Here is a 15580-nt window from a genome sequence, read left to right as displayed (position 1 = left end):
GAAGGGGTTTTGTTACTTTAAATAGAGCCGAAGAAAGTGTCATGGTTTATGTACACCGGGCGTCGCTGCCAAGTCCCAACGCCAGGATCCCTGTTACTCCGCTTCCGGTCAGTCCAAGGATATAATGTCCGGTCTGCACCCTGGCAGTGCGGATGATGAGTTCTGGGAGCCGCTGTGTCCGTGGCTGTCCCGTATTGTGCTGGTGGATACGATGCTGCTTATTCGGCTGCTGCTGTTGGTGACCGCGTGGGATCCGGACAGCACCTGGCTGAGCGGGCTCATGTATTGGGATGTAGGACCCCGGTACTGGAAGAAGTGGCTCAGGGCATCCTGCTCATCCAAGGAGGTGATGACGGATGGGCTGTAATGCTGAGAGGGGGCAACAGGAAATAAATACATCAGTCTGAGCAGAAATAAAGGCAAATACTGATTTTCAGACGAGGGGACTTAATTCCCGTGAAAGTGTTACATATTGGATGTCCTATACCGACTTACGCCAGTTCTACAATCTAAGCATTTCCTGGTTGAGGGCTGCCATGACGAAGCCTCCCAGAGTGGGCAGGGCTGCAGCCAGCAATATATATAATCCCAGTAATATATACGCAGATCAAGGTGTAGAAAGCAGACTGCATCATCCAATTCTAACAGGACAAAGCAATATAAGGGATGGACTTTCACAAAAATATGGCAGAAGCAACGAGCAACTTGTAATGTCACAGGTAAGACTACGCAGTGCAGAGATGCAGATCCCCTAAAATAAGTAAAACTCCAGGTTCCGCTCACTAGCAAATTTTACAATTGAAATCGATGCACTGAAAAGAACAGCAGGGAGAATCTAAAACACGGATTGTGCCTCTTGGGAACGAAAGACGAGGGCTCCCCTATTAAAGCAATGGATATTTCTGATCTGCAATGTCTCACCGCTAGGGGACAAGTCTACATCTCTATCAAAACTCATGCGTAACAAAACAGGACTACTGTTGCACCTTCTTGTCGCTCACCTGATTATCAGTTGTCTGAAGAAAGGAAAACAAATCGAGACCTGTAGGTGGAAGGGGGGGGGGGGGGGGGAAGAAAAAAAAAAAAAAAGATTTTCTAAAATTGCCGAACCATGACATGGGCACATATGTATAAAATCATATAACAGCATTTATAGGATGTAAGGAGGGGAAGGCCACTATATATAAAGACTGCGGATAAATTTAACGGCCCACACGGCATTGACTGTACGGTCTTGGGTCCTGGCGCACAAGACTGAAGTCCTCATTACCTTGAAGGTCACCTGGAACTGCAAAAGATCGGTGGTAATCGGGGATAGGAAGGCCGGACAGGTAATCGTTGCCTATTGTCGTCAATGGCGGGCTTCTCAGAACAGACGACGTTTGATGGTCAACGCTGATCACCCTAAAATAAAATCATTATAACTATAAATCATGAGAAATAAATAAGACCCCTCTTTGTCCCGGCAAGTGGCAAGATCTATTAGAACTCCTATTCTTTGATAAGTTACCCTTTGGATCCGAGGGAGGGACTAGTCGCCGACGTGACGGGACACTGCCTCTTGGCTGCGGGCTCGTCTTCATCCGATGAACTATCCAAGGTCAAGTCTATGACTTCCACCCTCTTCTTGGTCTCTGTACTGTGCTTGAGGTCGGAGCTGAGGTTGTAGATGGTAGTGGCTGAAAGAGGAGAGTAGAGAGGACACTGGTGATCGGGAGTCATCTTCCACCAGCGTGGACCTCAATCATATGACTGAGATATAGGACCATCTTACCGTCAAGCCCACCATACGATGAAGACATGTCCAGTTTCTCCTTCTTAGGCTTCATGGGACACCAGGACCCGTCTTCCATGAACTGGATCTCATCGCAGTCTGTGCAGGAGTTCAGGATTTCCATGAAGAGGCTGAAGGAGAAAAGGGAGGAAAGAACATGGATATATACATCCCAAAACAAGAATAGTCATATGAAATATTACTTCTAGTAGGAAAACCACGAAAAAGGAGAATGGGCGAGGATGGCAACAGAATGGGTGAGGTTGGCAGCAGAGGTAAAAAGAAATCTACCAATTTGTTGCAGACAGCACCATATAAATGAAAAATAATATATTTCTTAGCCCATACGCACCCATCTATAATTAACATATCGTACGGCGCCTTCTTATCGCACACCGGACACGTCCATGTTGGTTTCTTCTCGTTCATCTGAAGATACAGGGCTGCGTCAAAGCACTGGAGGTGGGTGCACGTGATGGCTCTGCAGGGCACAGTCAGACGCATCTTCCCCAGCTGTGGATAGAGGAGATTGTGGTCACTGGCAGGTCAGAGGTCACCTGGTCAGATACAGTCTTTACGAGAAGAAGAGTGGAAATGTCCCGTCTCCATATTCTGTGGCTTTATATTTGCCGTATTTCCCACCACATCAGTTGTGTTTTAGTTAACCCCAGAGTTAAACCTCCACTTCATAAAATACTTGCTACGTAGTTTTAAATATATATATTTTTGGTCCTGAATACAGGATCCAAAAGAAAAGGGTTTATAACAGCAGTCATCCTGTTCCTGAATGCGGTTTATATGAAAGACACCAGATCAGAGGATTCACTGGTTGGACTCATAACAAGACACTGACCGTTTTATAGATCCATCAATTGGTGCCGATTGTTTAATTTACTACCAATATTGGATACTGGGCTTGATTCATACTTGTAAGCCATGATGGGTCCAGGGAAATTGGATCGTCACGTCTATCTCCTATAGGCTCCTCCTGCTGCATTGCAATTTTAATTAGACGGAATTGCACTGCGGCTTCCGTACGGCTGTGCAATCCCATACAAACATGAATCGGGCCCACTCAACCATGGACTTTGTGACAATTCATTGTTTGAAGGGTGAGAGTTGGTTTTGAGAGTTGTATGTGGTTATTTGGATCCTTTGCTGATAGGGCTCTTCCAAGGGGAGCTGCCAAACTCTTTTAAGACTTATTCATATTATGGAACTATTTATTGTATTAGCGCAGATCGAGTAAGGGGATTATCACGATGGGTTTTTTAGACTCACCGGACACATCAGAGAGACCCGCAAGCTGGTGGTTGCGATCTCGCTGTCTGGATCTGCCGTCAGCTTTTCTTTTACTGTTGTTATGAAAACATAAAAAAAACAGAGGTCAATGAGCAGGAAGAGGTTCTCAACACGGAAGCCGGGGAGCTTGGTAAAGGAGCCTGGACTCACTCAGCGCTCGGGAATGGTCTGGGTTACGGATGCCTTTCGCCCGCAGTTTCTGCAGCAGGGTGACGGACGTCAGCTGTTTGACCAGGTAGACGGACAGAGAGTAATTCTGAAACGCACACAGGAGAAAGAGCGTCAAGAGAGACGGGGAACGGCCCAAGACCTAAAATGACGTCTTCTAATACTCTCTCCGCAGAATGAATTCAATACTGTCAATCAGTTGTAAATACTTAACAACATTAAGCACCTCTAAAAGAGCAAGATACAAGTGTACAGGACCTCTCTGCTTGAGTACAGATATTTATAGCACTATTAAAGCACAACCCTTATCTAGAATGACATACAAAAAATAATAATAATAATAATAAAGTAAAACTGGTTGTATAAAAATTAGTGGACTCGTGGTTGGCCCCCGGCTTGGACCACTGTGGTTTATGCCCCAGCACCGGGAATTTTGAATGCTAAAATGATGCATGACCAACCATCACGGTTGGTCATGCATCATTGTCCAATCAGCTTTTATGACAATTGCTCAGTTCAGCCTGTGCACATTTAAGGATCTCCAGGCTCTTCTGTTTAGCAAGAACTGTTGCGTTACTACAACACGCGCCATAAAGCAAAATGCACCTTGATCCATCTTGGACAGGCTATCACTCACCCTGCCGAACTCCGATGACCAGTTAACGACAATAGTGTTGGGGACTGTGGATGACAGACGGATGAGCGGGGAGATGTTGATGGGTCTACTCGGCCTCTTTGGCTCCGCTCCGTTCTTGGTGGGGGGGAGGTAACCCTAGATGCGGGACAAGAGAGAATTTCATCAATGTTCAGCCTGGTTACACTGACCAACAAGGGTCAGTAATCCTGCTCAACGCGGCAGGAACTGTGCAAGATTTCAGGTGTGTGGACCAGACCATGGTGCAGTGTATGTGGCCAGCCTGATAAGAACGGAGCCATTTTACTTACTGGCAAAGGGCAGAGCTTCCCGTTCACTTTCACAAACAGGTTGGGAGGGAAATAATCTTCCTGAGGACAGCTGGTCTCACACAGGCAGAACCTGGACAGAGGAAGCAGATAGGATCAGCCCTGATGAAAGCCTGAGCTCCCACCACGCACCTCTGTGGACATTCCAGATTCAGCCCTGATGAAAGCCTGAGCTCCCACCATGCACCTCGGTGGACATTCCAGATTCAGCCCTGATGAAAGCCTCAGCTCCCACCACACACCTCTGTGGACATTCCAGATTCAGCCCTGATGAAAGCCTCAGCTCCCACCACACACCTCTGTGGACATTCCAGATTCAGCTTCTAACCCTCCAATCTCTTCAAACTACTTAACAAATAACCTAAAATGTATTTCCAGCAACTGAGGCCCACAATGCTATCGCTGTTGACTCATTAGACACTACTAGGGCAATGGTACCCGTGAAGTAATGTGGACTTGGGCTGAGATTTCACACTCAGGTTTCCTGCTCTCAGAAGCGTCACTCTCTGGCGTTATACGACCGCCGTGCCGGAACCCTGCCCTTGGTACATAAAAAGATTGGATTCCAGCACTCATGCTTGGGAAGCTGGGAGGTGGCATCACTGGATGGAGGCAGGGATTGTATTACTGGAGAATCTGGATAGAGCCCCCCTACCATTTCAAAGCTGATAGGTGCCATATCAATCTATACAGGGAGATTCCTACACAGCAAAACTGTGACAGACTATTAAGGTGCGAGTCTCAAGACTGTATTGCGTCTGGGACCCAGATGACGCAGTTGGCCAGTTTTACTTTATACGTAGAATGTAATTATATTATTTTTTGTACTGTTGCCTATGTTAATATGACAAACAATATAACTGTCAAAAATGTAAATCACATGGCTAACCCAGTATTTGGTCCCAGGCAACTGGTGAACCCCTTCATTTAAACTAAATTAGAAGGGGAAATGGGTGGGACCATTGGTATTGGTGTTAGAAGTGGGATATCATTAATAGTCACTGGACAGCTAGTTACCTCAGTTGCACCTGGACTGTGTAATCGCATTTAGCGCCAGGTAATATATCTCTGTAAAAGAAAAGAAAAAAATTAGACACCAATCACGAAATGGTTTTAAAGAACAGTATTAAAGCATTTTACAAATTTATATATATATATATATATATATATATATATATATATATATATATATATATATATATATATATTTTTTTTTTTTTTTTTTTTTTTTATGTAAATATAGTAATAACTGAACCATTTTTATTTTTTAACCGTGTAAGTCCAGCAGGCTTCCTGTTCCGGTCACTTGTAGAAAGGTGACATGTTTAGAAAAATGATCTAGTATGCTTAAACTCTCCATGGCAATTTACTATTACTATAATGAAATTGCTTTTTTTGTGATATCATTGCTAATATATTCACCTTCCATGCACAGTTTGCACATGTTCTACAAACCAACCTGGATGTGAGGATTTGATGGACTTGTTGTGGGGTCAGGGCAAAGTTAAAATGGGCCTCTTCAAACCGCTGGGTGTTCGTTGAGGCTGGAGGGAAACGGAGAGGTTGTTACAAACCGTACACAGAGTACGGGCAGTAAAGGAAGAGACGGAGTGCGCCACCTGTGAGTATACAATGAAGAAGCGCCAGACTCACCCAACGTGGTGGGTTTGATAAGTTCATCATAGACGTCGTAGAAGGGGAGCCTCTTCATCTTGACGTCCGGATGTACAGGGTGAATGGGCGGGGAGAGGTGCTGAATGTCCGTTTCATGTTTGGGGCCCAACATGGGTATAGGCGGCAACATAGAAGGCGGCACCGAGCCCGAGATGGCGCCGGTGTCATATCCCAGGTGGCACACGGCTCCTTGCGTTAGCGAGCCAGCGTTGGGCAGCGCTCCAGTCTGCATGTGCAACATTGTTAATTCTGCAGTGTTCAGGACCTTACGGGGGAATCTCCTACGGTAAAGCTCTTTGATCTTCATCAGGATGGTGGGATTACAGCCAGACTTTACCAGATGGAGGGCCTTGCTGAGGAGCTCGTGTTTTCGTCCGCTCTTATTCCTGCCGGCGAAGCCTAGGAGAACTTGTAGTTCGGACACTCTAAAGCTCATAACCATGTGCTGGGTGGGAAGAAACACAAAGACGGGTTATGAGAACACTTACCCACCAAGCCATGAGCGTATCAAGGTGATGTGACTTTGGGCATTGATTAGACCAAATCCGGGGAGGGGGAGGCTCAGAAGACAATTGCTGGTGCAATCGGGCGCACACATTTCTGCTCGCAGCCTCCTGCGGTGCCGTTTTGGTGCGCTAACATGGACTTAAGTCGCGTTTAGCAGCATGACGTGGCTAAATGCGGTCTATTTGGGCACGACAAGCGCAATAATTTATGTGCGCCCAAAAACAACTGAATTGATCCGTCGGGAACCATTTAATTAGCATGGAATGTAAACCTATTGAATTCCGCCCTTTGTGTGATTTCTTAGACGTTGCTCACTGCACGCTGACATATTTCTGTAAAATACTGTCAAACATCAGCCAATACCCTAAGATAATGAATAAACAGCTTGTATGGCTGACTTTATATTACACTTATAGGATAAAAGCAGGTATTTCTATTACACAGAGTTTGTGCAGAAAGGAGAGATAACGACAGCAGGGTGATAAGAGATAACGGGACTTCCCCAGAGGGAACAGGGAAGGGAGGTGGCGGCATTTGGGAACATACAGAGACAGATGGGGGAAGATACAGGGTCATTGGGGGGGATGGGTGGATACAGGGTCATTTGGGAAGATACAGAGACAGATAAGGGGAGACACAGGGACAGTCACAGCCAGATTAAGAGGGGCCGCAGGGCATACTGTACCCCGAGCCCCCCATTTGTCAGGGGGTTCCCCTGGCCACTAGCTTTCCCTCTTGGGCAGCAGCAGAACCAGGAAGCCAGCAGGACAGTATGCAGTGCAGGCAGACACACTAGGACAGGCTTTTTCAACCAGTGTGCTGTGGCACACTAGTGTGCCGCAACCATCTGCAAGGCGTGCCACGGAGCCAGAGCAGCTTCTTGCACCTTCAGAGAGAACTGTTGGCCTGGGCTCTTCTTAGAGGATTAGTCATGCTTCGGTGACATTATAGGTCATGGCCGCCGCATCTCACCACCCAGCCAGCCTACCCGCCTGCATACATATCTTCCAGTTCCTGCCTGCATACACAGCTTTCCTTGCCCACCCACATCCACACCTGCCCGCTGCTCAGTATTCGCAGCACTCCACTATGAACAATCCTCGCCACTGAGAGACAGGAAGGAGGACAGCTGACCAGGGTATCCGTTCACATGGTCGACCATGTTATGGTCGACAGTCATTAGGTCGACCACTATTGGTTGACATGGTCAACATGGACACATGGTCGACTCATGAAAAATGGTCGACACATGAAAGGTCGACACAGGAAAAGGTTGACATGAGTTTTTTTAACTTTTTTTTCTTTTGGGGAACTTTTCCATACTTTACGATCCACGTGGACTACGATTGGAACGGTAATCTGTGCCGAGCGAAGCGGTAGCGGAGCGAAGGCACCATGCCCGAAGCATGGCGAGCGAAGCGAGCCATGCGAGGGGACGCGGTGCACTAATTGGGGTTCCCAGTCACTTTACGCAAAAAACGACACCCAAAAAAGTTAAACTCATGTCGACTTTTTCATGTGTCCATGTCAATGTCGACCAATAGTGGTCGACCTAATGACTGTCGACCATAACATGGTCGACCATTCATACCGGAACCGCTGACCAGTAGGGGCTAATATTTGTTATTTTATAGTTTTCCTGTGGGGAACAATAGGATTTATGTGGGGAGAATAAGGATTTATGGGGGGGACAATGTGAATAATTCATGTAGGGAGCAATAGGATTTATGTGGGGAGAAATGTGATTGATTTATGTGTGAGCAACATTGTTTTTTCTGTGTAGGCCAATGTGTGTGGATTTTTTTTTTCTGTGGGGAACTGATACACCATTGATACGCCTTGGCAATTTAAAAATATTGTTTGGTGTGTCGCAAGTGAAAAAAGGTTGAAAATCACTGCACTATGATATCAGGTTTCATGGATTTTATTATTCTATGATCATTTGTTGTTTTAAGTTGTCTTTGTTCCACTACATAAAATAGTTGTCTCTCAATTAGGTGGAGCTATAAACAGTGCTCATGTATTATTATTATTATTATATATACACAATCCATACCTCCCAACACGACCCATCCCAGGAGGGACAGAATGTTCTCTACCTGGACTTACCTCTTAAGTTATGAGTGCAATCACCTGTGGTGACACCGTTCTTATCAATGAAATAGTTCAATTCAGGTGACACCAATCATATATTAAGAGGGAAGTCCAGGTAGAGAGCATTTTGTCCCTCCTGGAAGAGGTCATGTTGGGAGGCATGCACAATGTAATATACACCACCCCTCCCCCGGGCTCCCCCAAGGCTTACTCCACCCCTGGGGACAGTCAGGAAGATACAGAGACAGATGGTGGGAGGATACAGAGACAGATGGTGGGAGGATACAGAGACAGATGGTGGGGGGGATACAGAGACAGATGGTGGGGGGGATACAGAGACAGATGGTGGGGGGGATACAGAGACAGATGGTGGGGGGGATACAGAGACAGATGGTGGGAGGATACAGAGACAGATGGTGGGAGGATACAGAGACAGATGCTGGGAGGATACAGAGACAGATGGGGAGGATACAGAGACAGATGCTGGGAGGATACAGAGACAGATGGTGGGAGGATACAGAGACAGATGGTGGGAGGATACAGAGACAGATGGTGGGGGGGATACAGAGACAGATGGTGGGGGGGATACAGAGACAGATGGTGGGGGGGATACAGAGACAGATGGTGGGGGGGATACAGAGACAGATGGTGGGAGGATACAGAGACAGATGGTGGGAGGATACAGAGACAGATGCTGGGAGGATACAGAGACAGATGGGGAGGATACAGAGACAGATGCTGGGAGGATACAGAGACAGATGGTGGGAGGATACAGAGACAGATGGTGGGAGGATACAGAGACAGATGGTGGGAGGATACAGAGACAGATGCTGGGAGGATACAGAGACAGATGGGGAGGATACAGAGACAGATGGGGAGGATACAGAGACAGATGGTGGGAGGATACAGAGACAGATGGTGGGAGGATACAGAGACAGATGGTGGGGGGATACAGAGACAGATGGGGAGGATACAGAGACAGATGCTGGGAGGATACAGAGACAGATGGTGGGAGGATACAGAGACAGATGGTGGGAGGATACAGAGACAGATGCTGGGAGGATACAGAGACAGATGCTGGGAGGATACAGAGACAGATGGTGGGAGGATACAGAGACAGATGCTGGGAGGATACAGAGACAGATGCTGGGAGGATACAGAGACAGATGCTGGGAGGATACAGAGACAGATGCTGGGAGGATACAGAGACAGATGCTGGGAGGATACAGAGACAGATGCTGGGAGGATACAGGGACAGATGCTGGGAGGATACAGAGACAGATGGTGGGGGGGATACAGAGACAGATGGTGGGGGGGATACAGAGACAGATGGTGGGGGGGATACAGAGACAGATGGGGGGGGGGGGCAGAGACAGATGGTGGGGGGGGATACAGAGACAGATGGTGGGGGGGATGCAGAGACAGATGGTGGGGGGGATGCAGAGACAGATGGTGGGGGGGGGGGTGCAGGGACAGCTGGGCAGAGACAGATGGTGGGGGGATGCAGAGACAGATGGTGGGGGGATGCAGGGACAGTTGGGAGGATACAGAGACAGATGGTGGGGGGGATGCAGGGACAGATGGTGGGGGGGATGCAGGGACAGATGGTGGGGGGATACAGAGACAGATGGTGGGGGGATACAGAGACAGATGGTGGGGGGATACAGAGACAGATGGTGGCGGGATGCAGGGACAGATGGTGGGGGGGATACAGAGACAGATGGTGGGGGGATACAGAGACAGATGGTGGGGGGATACAGAGACAGATGGTGGGCGGATGCAGGGACAGTTGTGGAGGGTACAAGACAGATGGATACAGGAACAATTAGAAAGAGACAGATGGGGAGGGGAGGGGGGTGCAGGACAGTTGGGAAGAGACAGATGGTTTAGGGATACAGGGACAGTTGGGAGGTTACAGAGACACTTGGTGGGTGGGGATGCAGGGACAGTTGGTGGTGGGGGTGGCAGGGACAGTTGGGAGGATACAGAGACAGGTGGGGAGAGACAGTTGGGAAGAGACAGATGGTGGGGGTGCAAGGACAGTTGGGAAGAGACAGATGGTGGGGGGATACAGAGACACTTGGTGGGGGGGGGTGCAGGGACAGGTGGGGGGGGATACAGAGACAGGTGGGAAGAGACAGGGACAGGTGGAAGGATACAGAGACAGGTGGGAGGATACAGAGACAGGTGGGAGGATACAGAGACAGGTGGGAGGATACAGAGACAGGTGGGAGGATACAGAGACAGGTGGGAGGATACAGAGACAGGTGGGAGGATACAGAGACAGATGGGAGGATACAGAGACAGATGGGAGGATACAGAGACAGATGGGAGGATACAGAGACAGATGGGAGGATACAGAGACAGACAGGTGGGAAGAAGACAGGGACAGGTGGGAAGAAGACAGGGACAGGTGGGAAGAAGACAGGGACAGGTGGGAAGAGACAGATGGTGGGAAGAGACAGATGGTGGGGGATACAGGGACAGTTGGGAGGATACAGGGACAGTTGGGAGGATACAGGGACAGTTGGGAGGATACAGGGACAGTTGGGAGGATACAGAGACAGTTGGGAGGATACAGAGACAGTTGGGAGGATACAGAGACAGTTGGGGGGATACAGACAGGGCGGGGGGGATACAGACAGGGTGGGGGGGGGATACAGACAGGGCGGGGGGGGGGATACAGACAGGGCGGGGGGGGGGATACAGACAGGGCGGGGGGGGGGGATACAGACAGGGCGGGGGGGGGGGGATACAGACAGGGCGGGGGGGGGGGGGGGGGGGACAGCAGTTAAGATACAATATTGTATATACACCATCTATATAACGCTGGGGCAATGTGCTATATACTGTAGATCAGGCATTCCCAGCCTCGGACCTTAAGGAACACTAACAGTCCAGGTTTTCGTGATCTCCATGCTTGAGCACAGGTGACTTATTAAGCAGCACCTCAGTTATTTTGGCGTAAGCACCTGTGCTGAAGCCTGGCTATCACTAGTGCTGGTGTGCCCGGGCACAGAGGTGGGGAATGACTGCTACATAACGCCGGGACAACGTGCTATATATGCGGTCGTTATAACGCCGGGACACTGATATACATCCAGCGCACACACACGCCCCGGCCTAGGCCCGATCCCCGGTGTCTCCCAGCTGCTGCCCGGCTTCCCCCTCACTGTGCCCCGCATGGAGTCCCGCTGAGCCCCGGCGCCCTCCCTTCTCCCCGGTACCTTGAGCTCCGCCATCTTGAGACATGGCTCGGGGACGGGAGGACTCAGGGACCGGGGAGAAAGAACCAGCCCGGGGACGGCGTGAGGAGAGGCCGGGGAGGGGGCGATGCGGGGCGGGCAGGGACATGGAGGGGGGGACCCGGGGACCCTACAGCTGTGCACAGGGGGGGATATCATCAAGAGGAGGGGGTAATACCGCCATACATGGGCAATTATCATTATACTGCTGAGGAGGGGGCAATACTGCCATACAGGGGCAATTATCATTATACTGCTGAGGAGGGGGCAATACTGCCATACCAGGGCAATTATCATTATACTACTACTGAGGAGGGGGCAATACTGCCATACCGGGGCAATTATCATTATACTACTACTGAGGAGGGGGCAATACTGCCATACCGGGGCAATTATCATTATACTACTGAGGAGGGGGCAATACTGCCATACAGGGGCAATTATCATTATACTACTGAGGAGGGGGCAATACTGCCATACAGGGGCAATTATCATTATACTGCTAAGGAGGGGGCAATACTGCCATACAGGGGCAATTATCATTATACTACTGAGGAGAGGGCAATACTGCCATACAGGGGCAATTATCATTATACTACCGAGGAGGGGGCAATACTGCCATACCGGGGCAATTATCATTATACTACTACTACTGAGGAGGGGGCAATACTGCCATACAGGGGCAATTATCATTACACTACTACTGAGGAGGGGGCAACACTGCCATACAGGGGCAATTATCATTATACTACTGAGGAGGAGGCAGTACTGCCATACAGGGGCAATTATTACACTACTGCTGAGGAGGGGGCAATACCGCCATACAGGGACAATTATCATTACACTACCGAGGAGGGGGCAATGGCGGCATATAGGGGCAATTAATATACTGCTAAGGAGGCAATACTGCTATACAGAGGCAATTATACTGAGGAGGGGGCAATACTATGCTATATTGGGGCATCATATTACTGCGAGGAAGGGGCAATACTGCTACACTGGGGCATTATTATATTACTGTGAGGAAGGGGCATCGCTAGTGTAAATTGAGACATCAGCATTACAGGCAAGAAAGGACATCATATGTTGATATCTTGGAAATGTTGACATGTGACATTATATAGCCAACATATTGTATGTCGACTGTCTGCCGACATAACATTTATATGAGCAGAGGCAGAGCGTACATCATGAATAATATAAGGGAGGGAGGAAGGGGAGGGGGACATCACCATTACTATGAGTGACCGGGGTAGAAGGGGGAGAGGTAGGTAGAGGCCTATATAAGTAAGAGGGGGACAACACCATTACTATGAGTGACCGGGGTAGAGGTCTATATAAAGGAAGGAGAGGGGTAATATCGCCATTACTATGAGTGACCGGGGTAGAAGGGGGAGAGGTAGGTAGAGGCCTATATAAGGAAGTAAGAGGGGGACATCACTATTACTATGAGTGACCGGGGTAGAAGGGGGAAAAGTAGGTAGAGGTCTATAAAAGGAAGGAGAGGGGGAATATCGCCATTACTATGAGTGACCGGGGTAGAAGTGGGAGAGGTAGGTAGAGGGGGGAATATCACCATTAGTGTGCGGGGTAGAAGTGGGAGAGGTAGGTAGAGGGGGGAATATCACCATTAGTGAGCGGGGTAGAAGTGGGAGAGGTAGGTAGAGGGGGAATATCACCATTAGAGACCGGGGTAGAAGTGGGAGAGGTGGGTAGAGGGGAATATCGCCATTACTATGAGTGCCCGGGGTAGAAGGGAATATTGCCATTAGTACACACAGGGATGGACAGTTTTGATGATGCAATGAGTGACTGGTAACATGAACATTACATGGAGACACGGAGTAGCCGCAGACCATTTATCAGACATGTAGGACATTACTATGGGGAGACCTGGGTCATTGATTTCAGCAGATGATTACAATGATAAAAGAGATAAATTCACAGATTTGGATCAGAGAAAACACTTGGAGAGAAGCCACCTTCCCAGTAGGCCATGTTGGGGAAGGGGGGGGGGGGGGACAGGCCATCACTATGAGGGAGGGGTGGTTGCACCATTATTGCGTGGGCACTGGGGGGTACAGATGACTCAGGCGGGGACAGTGGTATGGCACTTGGCCACTAGAACATGACTATACAGCAGGGATACCAGGACATTACTGAGAAGTGGGCAGGTTATTACCGGGAAGAAACAGGTGGAATGGGGGGGGGGGGGGGGTGTATGGGCCGTTACTGGAAAGAGGAAGGGGGGGCACATACTATTACTAAGCGGAAAGAGACATTGGGACAAACCAGTAAAAAAAAAAAAGGGACAGGCGTCGTATAGTAGAAAGTCCTCTATTCTATAATGAGACAGCTCACAGTATGGGGGTTACTAGCGGGCACAGTGTCCTTGTGTAGGGGAATACCAGACCCACGCCACAGGCACATTGGGTGACAGACTGGCACAGACTGCCGACATCGGAGGAACAGCATGGCGGCCCAACGCCTTACCCTGTGGCAAGTATCAGTGATGAACCACTCTCTGCCTCTTGCAAAGTTTCATCGTCAATATCCTCCTGTGTGCCACATGTGGAGCTGGCACATACCCAATGATGCCTGGGCACCTGACACCAACTCCATGACTGCGCACCAGGTGACTGTCATGCCATCGCAGAATAACACAATACCCCAGCTCATCCCTCTGGCACCCCGACACATCAATGCATAAGGTATGCACTCAGGATGTCAACATTCTCTGTGTCGGCATTTCAGTTGAATGTTAGGATGTCAGCATGGTTATAAATGTTGACATTTGTCGACAGTGAAAATGTCATTAGGGCTACGGTCAGCGTTTTGTTAAACATGTCGACACGGTTACATACACCCCACCTCCCCAAGGGCTGTGTATTGCAGTGTTGTACTTCTGTACACAAACTTTCCCACGCCAGGCGACATCCACCGCCTAAGCTCCTGTACCTGGAATGGAACAATCTGATATATCACACGGCGCTAAAGCGGTATATACTGTATTTAACCCCCCACTTAAGTATATTTCCCCTGTGTAATGCCAGTGTCACTGCCCCCACACATGACAATGTCAGCCAGAACCAGTCATAAATAGGTGACTTTATATTTATAATCAATATTAAAAACCAGCTGTGCCCATTACAGATCCTGAACACAGAATGCAGGGATGCCCCGGGAAGGAAGGGGTGCCCAGCAGGCCAGGAAGTGCAGGAACACTGCAGCCAGCAGAGGGTTACTAGTCCCCGGCGGCGGGAGGTGTCTTTGTTAGGAGATGGCTCCGGCAGACCGCCTAAAATTTAAAGGTCCAGCCCCACTCTTTAGGGTTCCCACCTTTATACAGCAGCTAAGGGACCCCCCAAACCCACCCCAGCAAGGGGCAAAGTTCAGGGGCTGAGATCCAGGCTATAGGGGGGGGATCTGGATGAGCTATATGTATGTACAAGACAGGACTTTAATGTAGCACTTACCCATAGCAGGAGATTTTGCAGAGGGGGGTTGTCTTCCTGCGACCCCCCTAAGATAAAAGTGCTGTGGGGGGGAGGGGCTCGCCTCCTGGGGGCCCGGGCACCGGGTGCAGGTGTAAAACAGGGACAATCTGTGCAGGGAAAAAATTACAAAATATAAATCCACACAATCCAACACGACTTTCACTTTATAGAAGTGAGTCTCAGCCCAGGAAATGCACACAGGCCCCCTGCTGGCCGGCAGCGGAACTGCCGGGCGGAGCTATCTCGCCTCTTCTCGCTGCATAATCTGCTTGTTGTCATTGTGTTACTACTGAGATCCTGTAGTGGAGTCTGACCGTGTTTTCTACATCTCCTGAGGTCCTATCTAAGTATGAGAT

General features: G+C 49.1%; 1 protein-coding gene and 1 long non-coding RNA gene across 6 annotated transcripts in view; one reads left to right on the top strand and one right to left on the bottom strand.

Moving 5' to 3' along the window:
* On the bottom strand, positions 1-15418 carry PIAS3 (protein inhibitor of activated STAT 3). Of its 2 annotated transcripts, none has more exons than XM_063946881.1 (14): positions 15204-15418; positions 5861-6326; positions 5667-5751; positions 5225-5275; positions 4190-4280; positions 3882-4016; positions 3227-3332; positions 3056-3129; positions 2127-2287; positions 1775-1905; positions 1511-1679; positions 1271-1404; positions 1002-1042; positions 1-369 (listed from the first exon to the last, which is right to left on the bottom strand). In XM_063946881.1, exons 2-14 carry the CDS (start codon positions 6321-6323, stop codon positions 109-111), a joined length of 1902 nt encoding a protein of 633 aa, XP_063802951.1. In that variant the 5' UTR covers positions 6324-6326; positions 15204-15418; the 3' UTR covers positions 1-108. The 2 variants fall into 2 exon arrangements, with proteins under 2 accessions (XP_063802951.1, XP_063802950.1); XM_063946880.1 differs by lacking the exon at positions 15204-15418 and adding an exon at positions 11710-11814.
* LOC134980185 (uncharacterized) overlaps positions 13984-15580 on the top strand; it is a 42817-nt gene continuing 41220 nt past the window's right edge. For 3 of the 4 annotated variants that reach the window (XR_010190348.1, XR_010190349.1, XR_010190347.1), the window contains exon 1: positions 13984-14438. This is a non-coding gene — a long non-coding RNA (uncharacterized LOC134980185). Of the gene's footprint in view, positions 14439-15412; positions 15572-15580 lie in introns of those variants that run through there. The other variant, XR_010190351.1, reaches the window with a different exon arrangement.

This window comes from Pseudophryne corroboree, chromosome 12, assembly GCF_028390025.1.
Source record: "Pseudophryne corroboree isolate aPseCor3 chromosome 12, aPseCor3.hap2, whole genome shotgun sequence".
In the NCBI taxonomy this organism is placed as follows: Eukaryota; Metazoa; Chordata; class Amphibia; order Anura; family Myobatrachidae; genus Pseudophryne; species Pseudophryne corroboree.
The sequence above is the reverse complement of the archived record's forward strand: the minus strand, read 5'-3'. Positions and strand labels throughout refer to the sequence as shown.

Coding starts and splice junctions, on each gene's coding strand:
- PIAS3 (XM_063946880.1), bottom strand. Junction 1,043..1,270: donor AGTTCCAGGTGACCTTCAAG/GTAATGAGGACT, acceptor TTCCACCTACAG/GTCTCGATTTGTTTTCCTTT. Junction 370..1,001: donor TTCAGACAACTGATAATCAG/GTGAGCGACAAG, acceptor GCCCCCTCTCAG/CATTACAGCCCATCCGTCAT.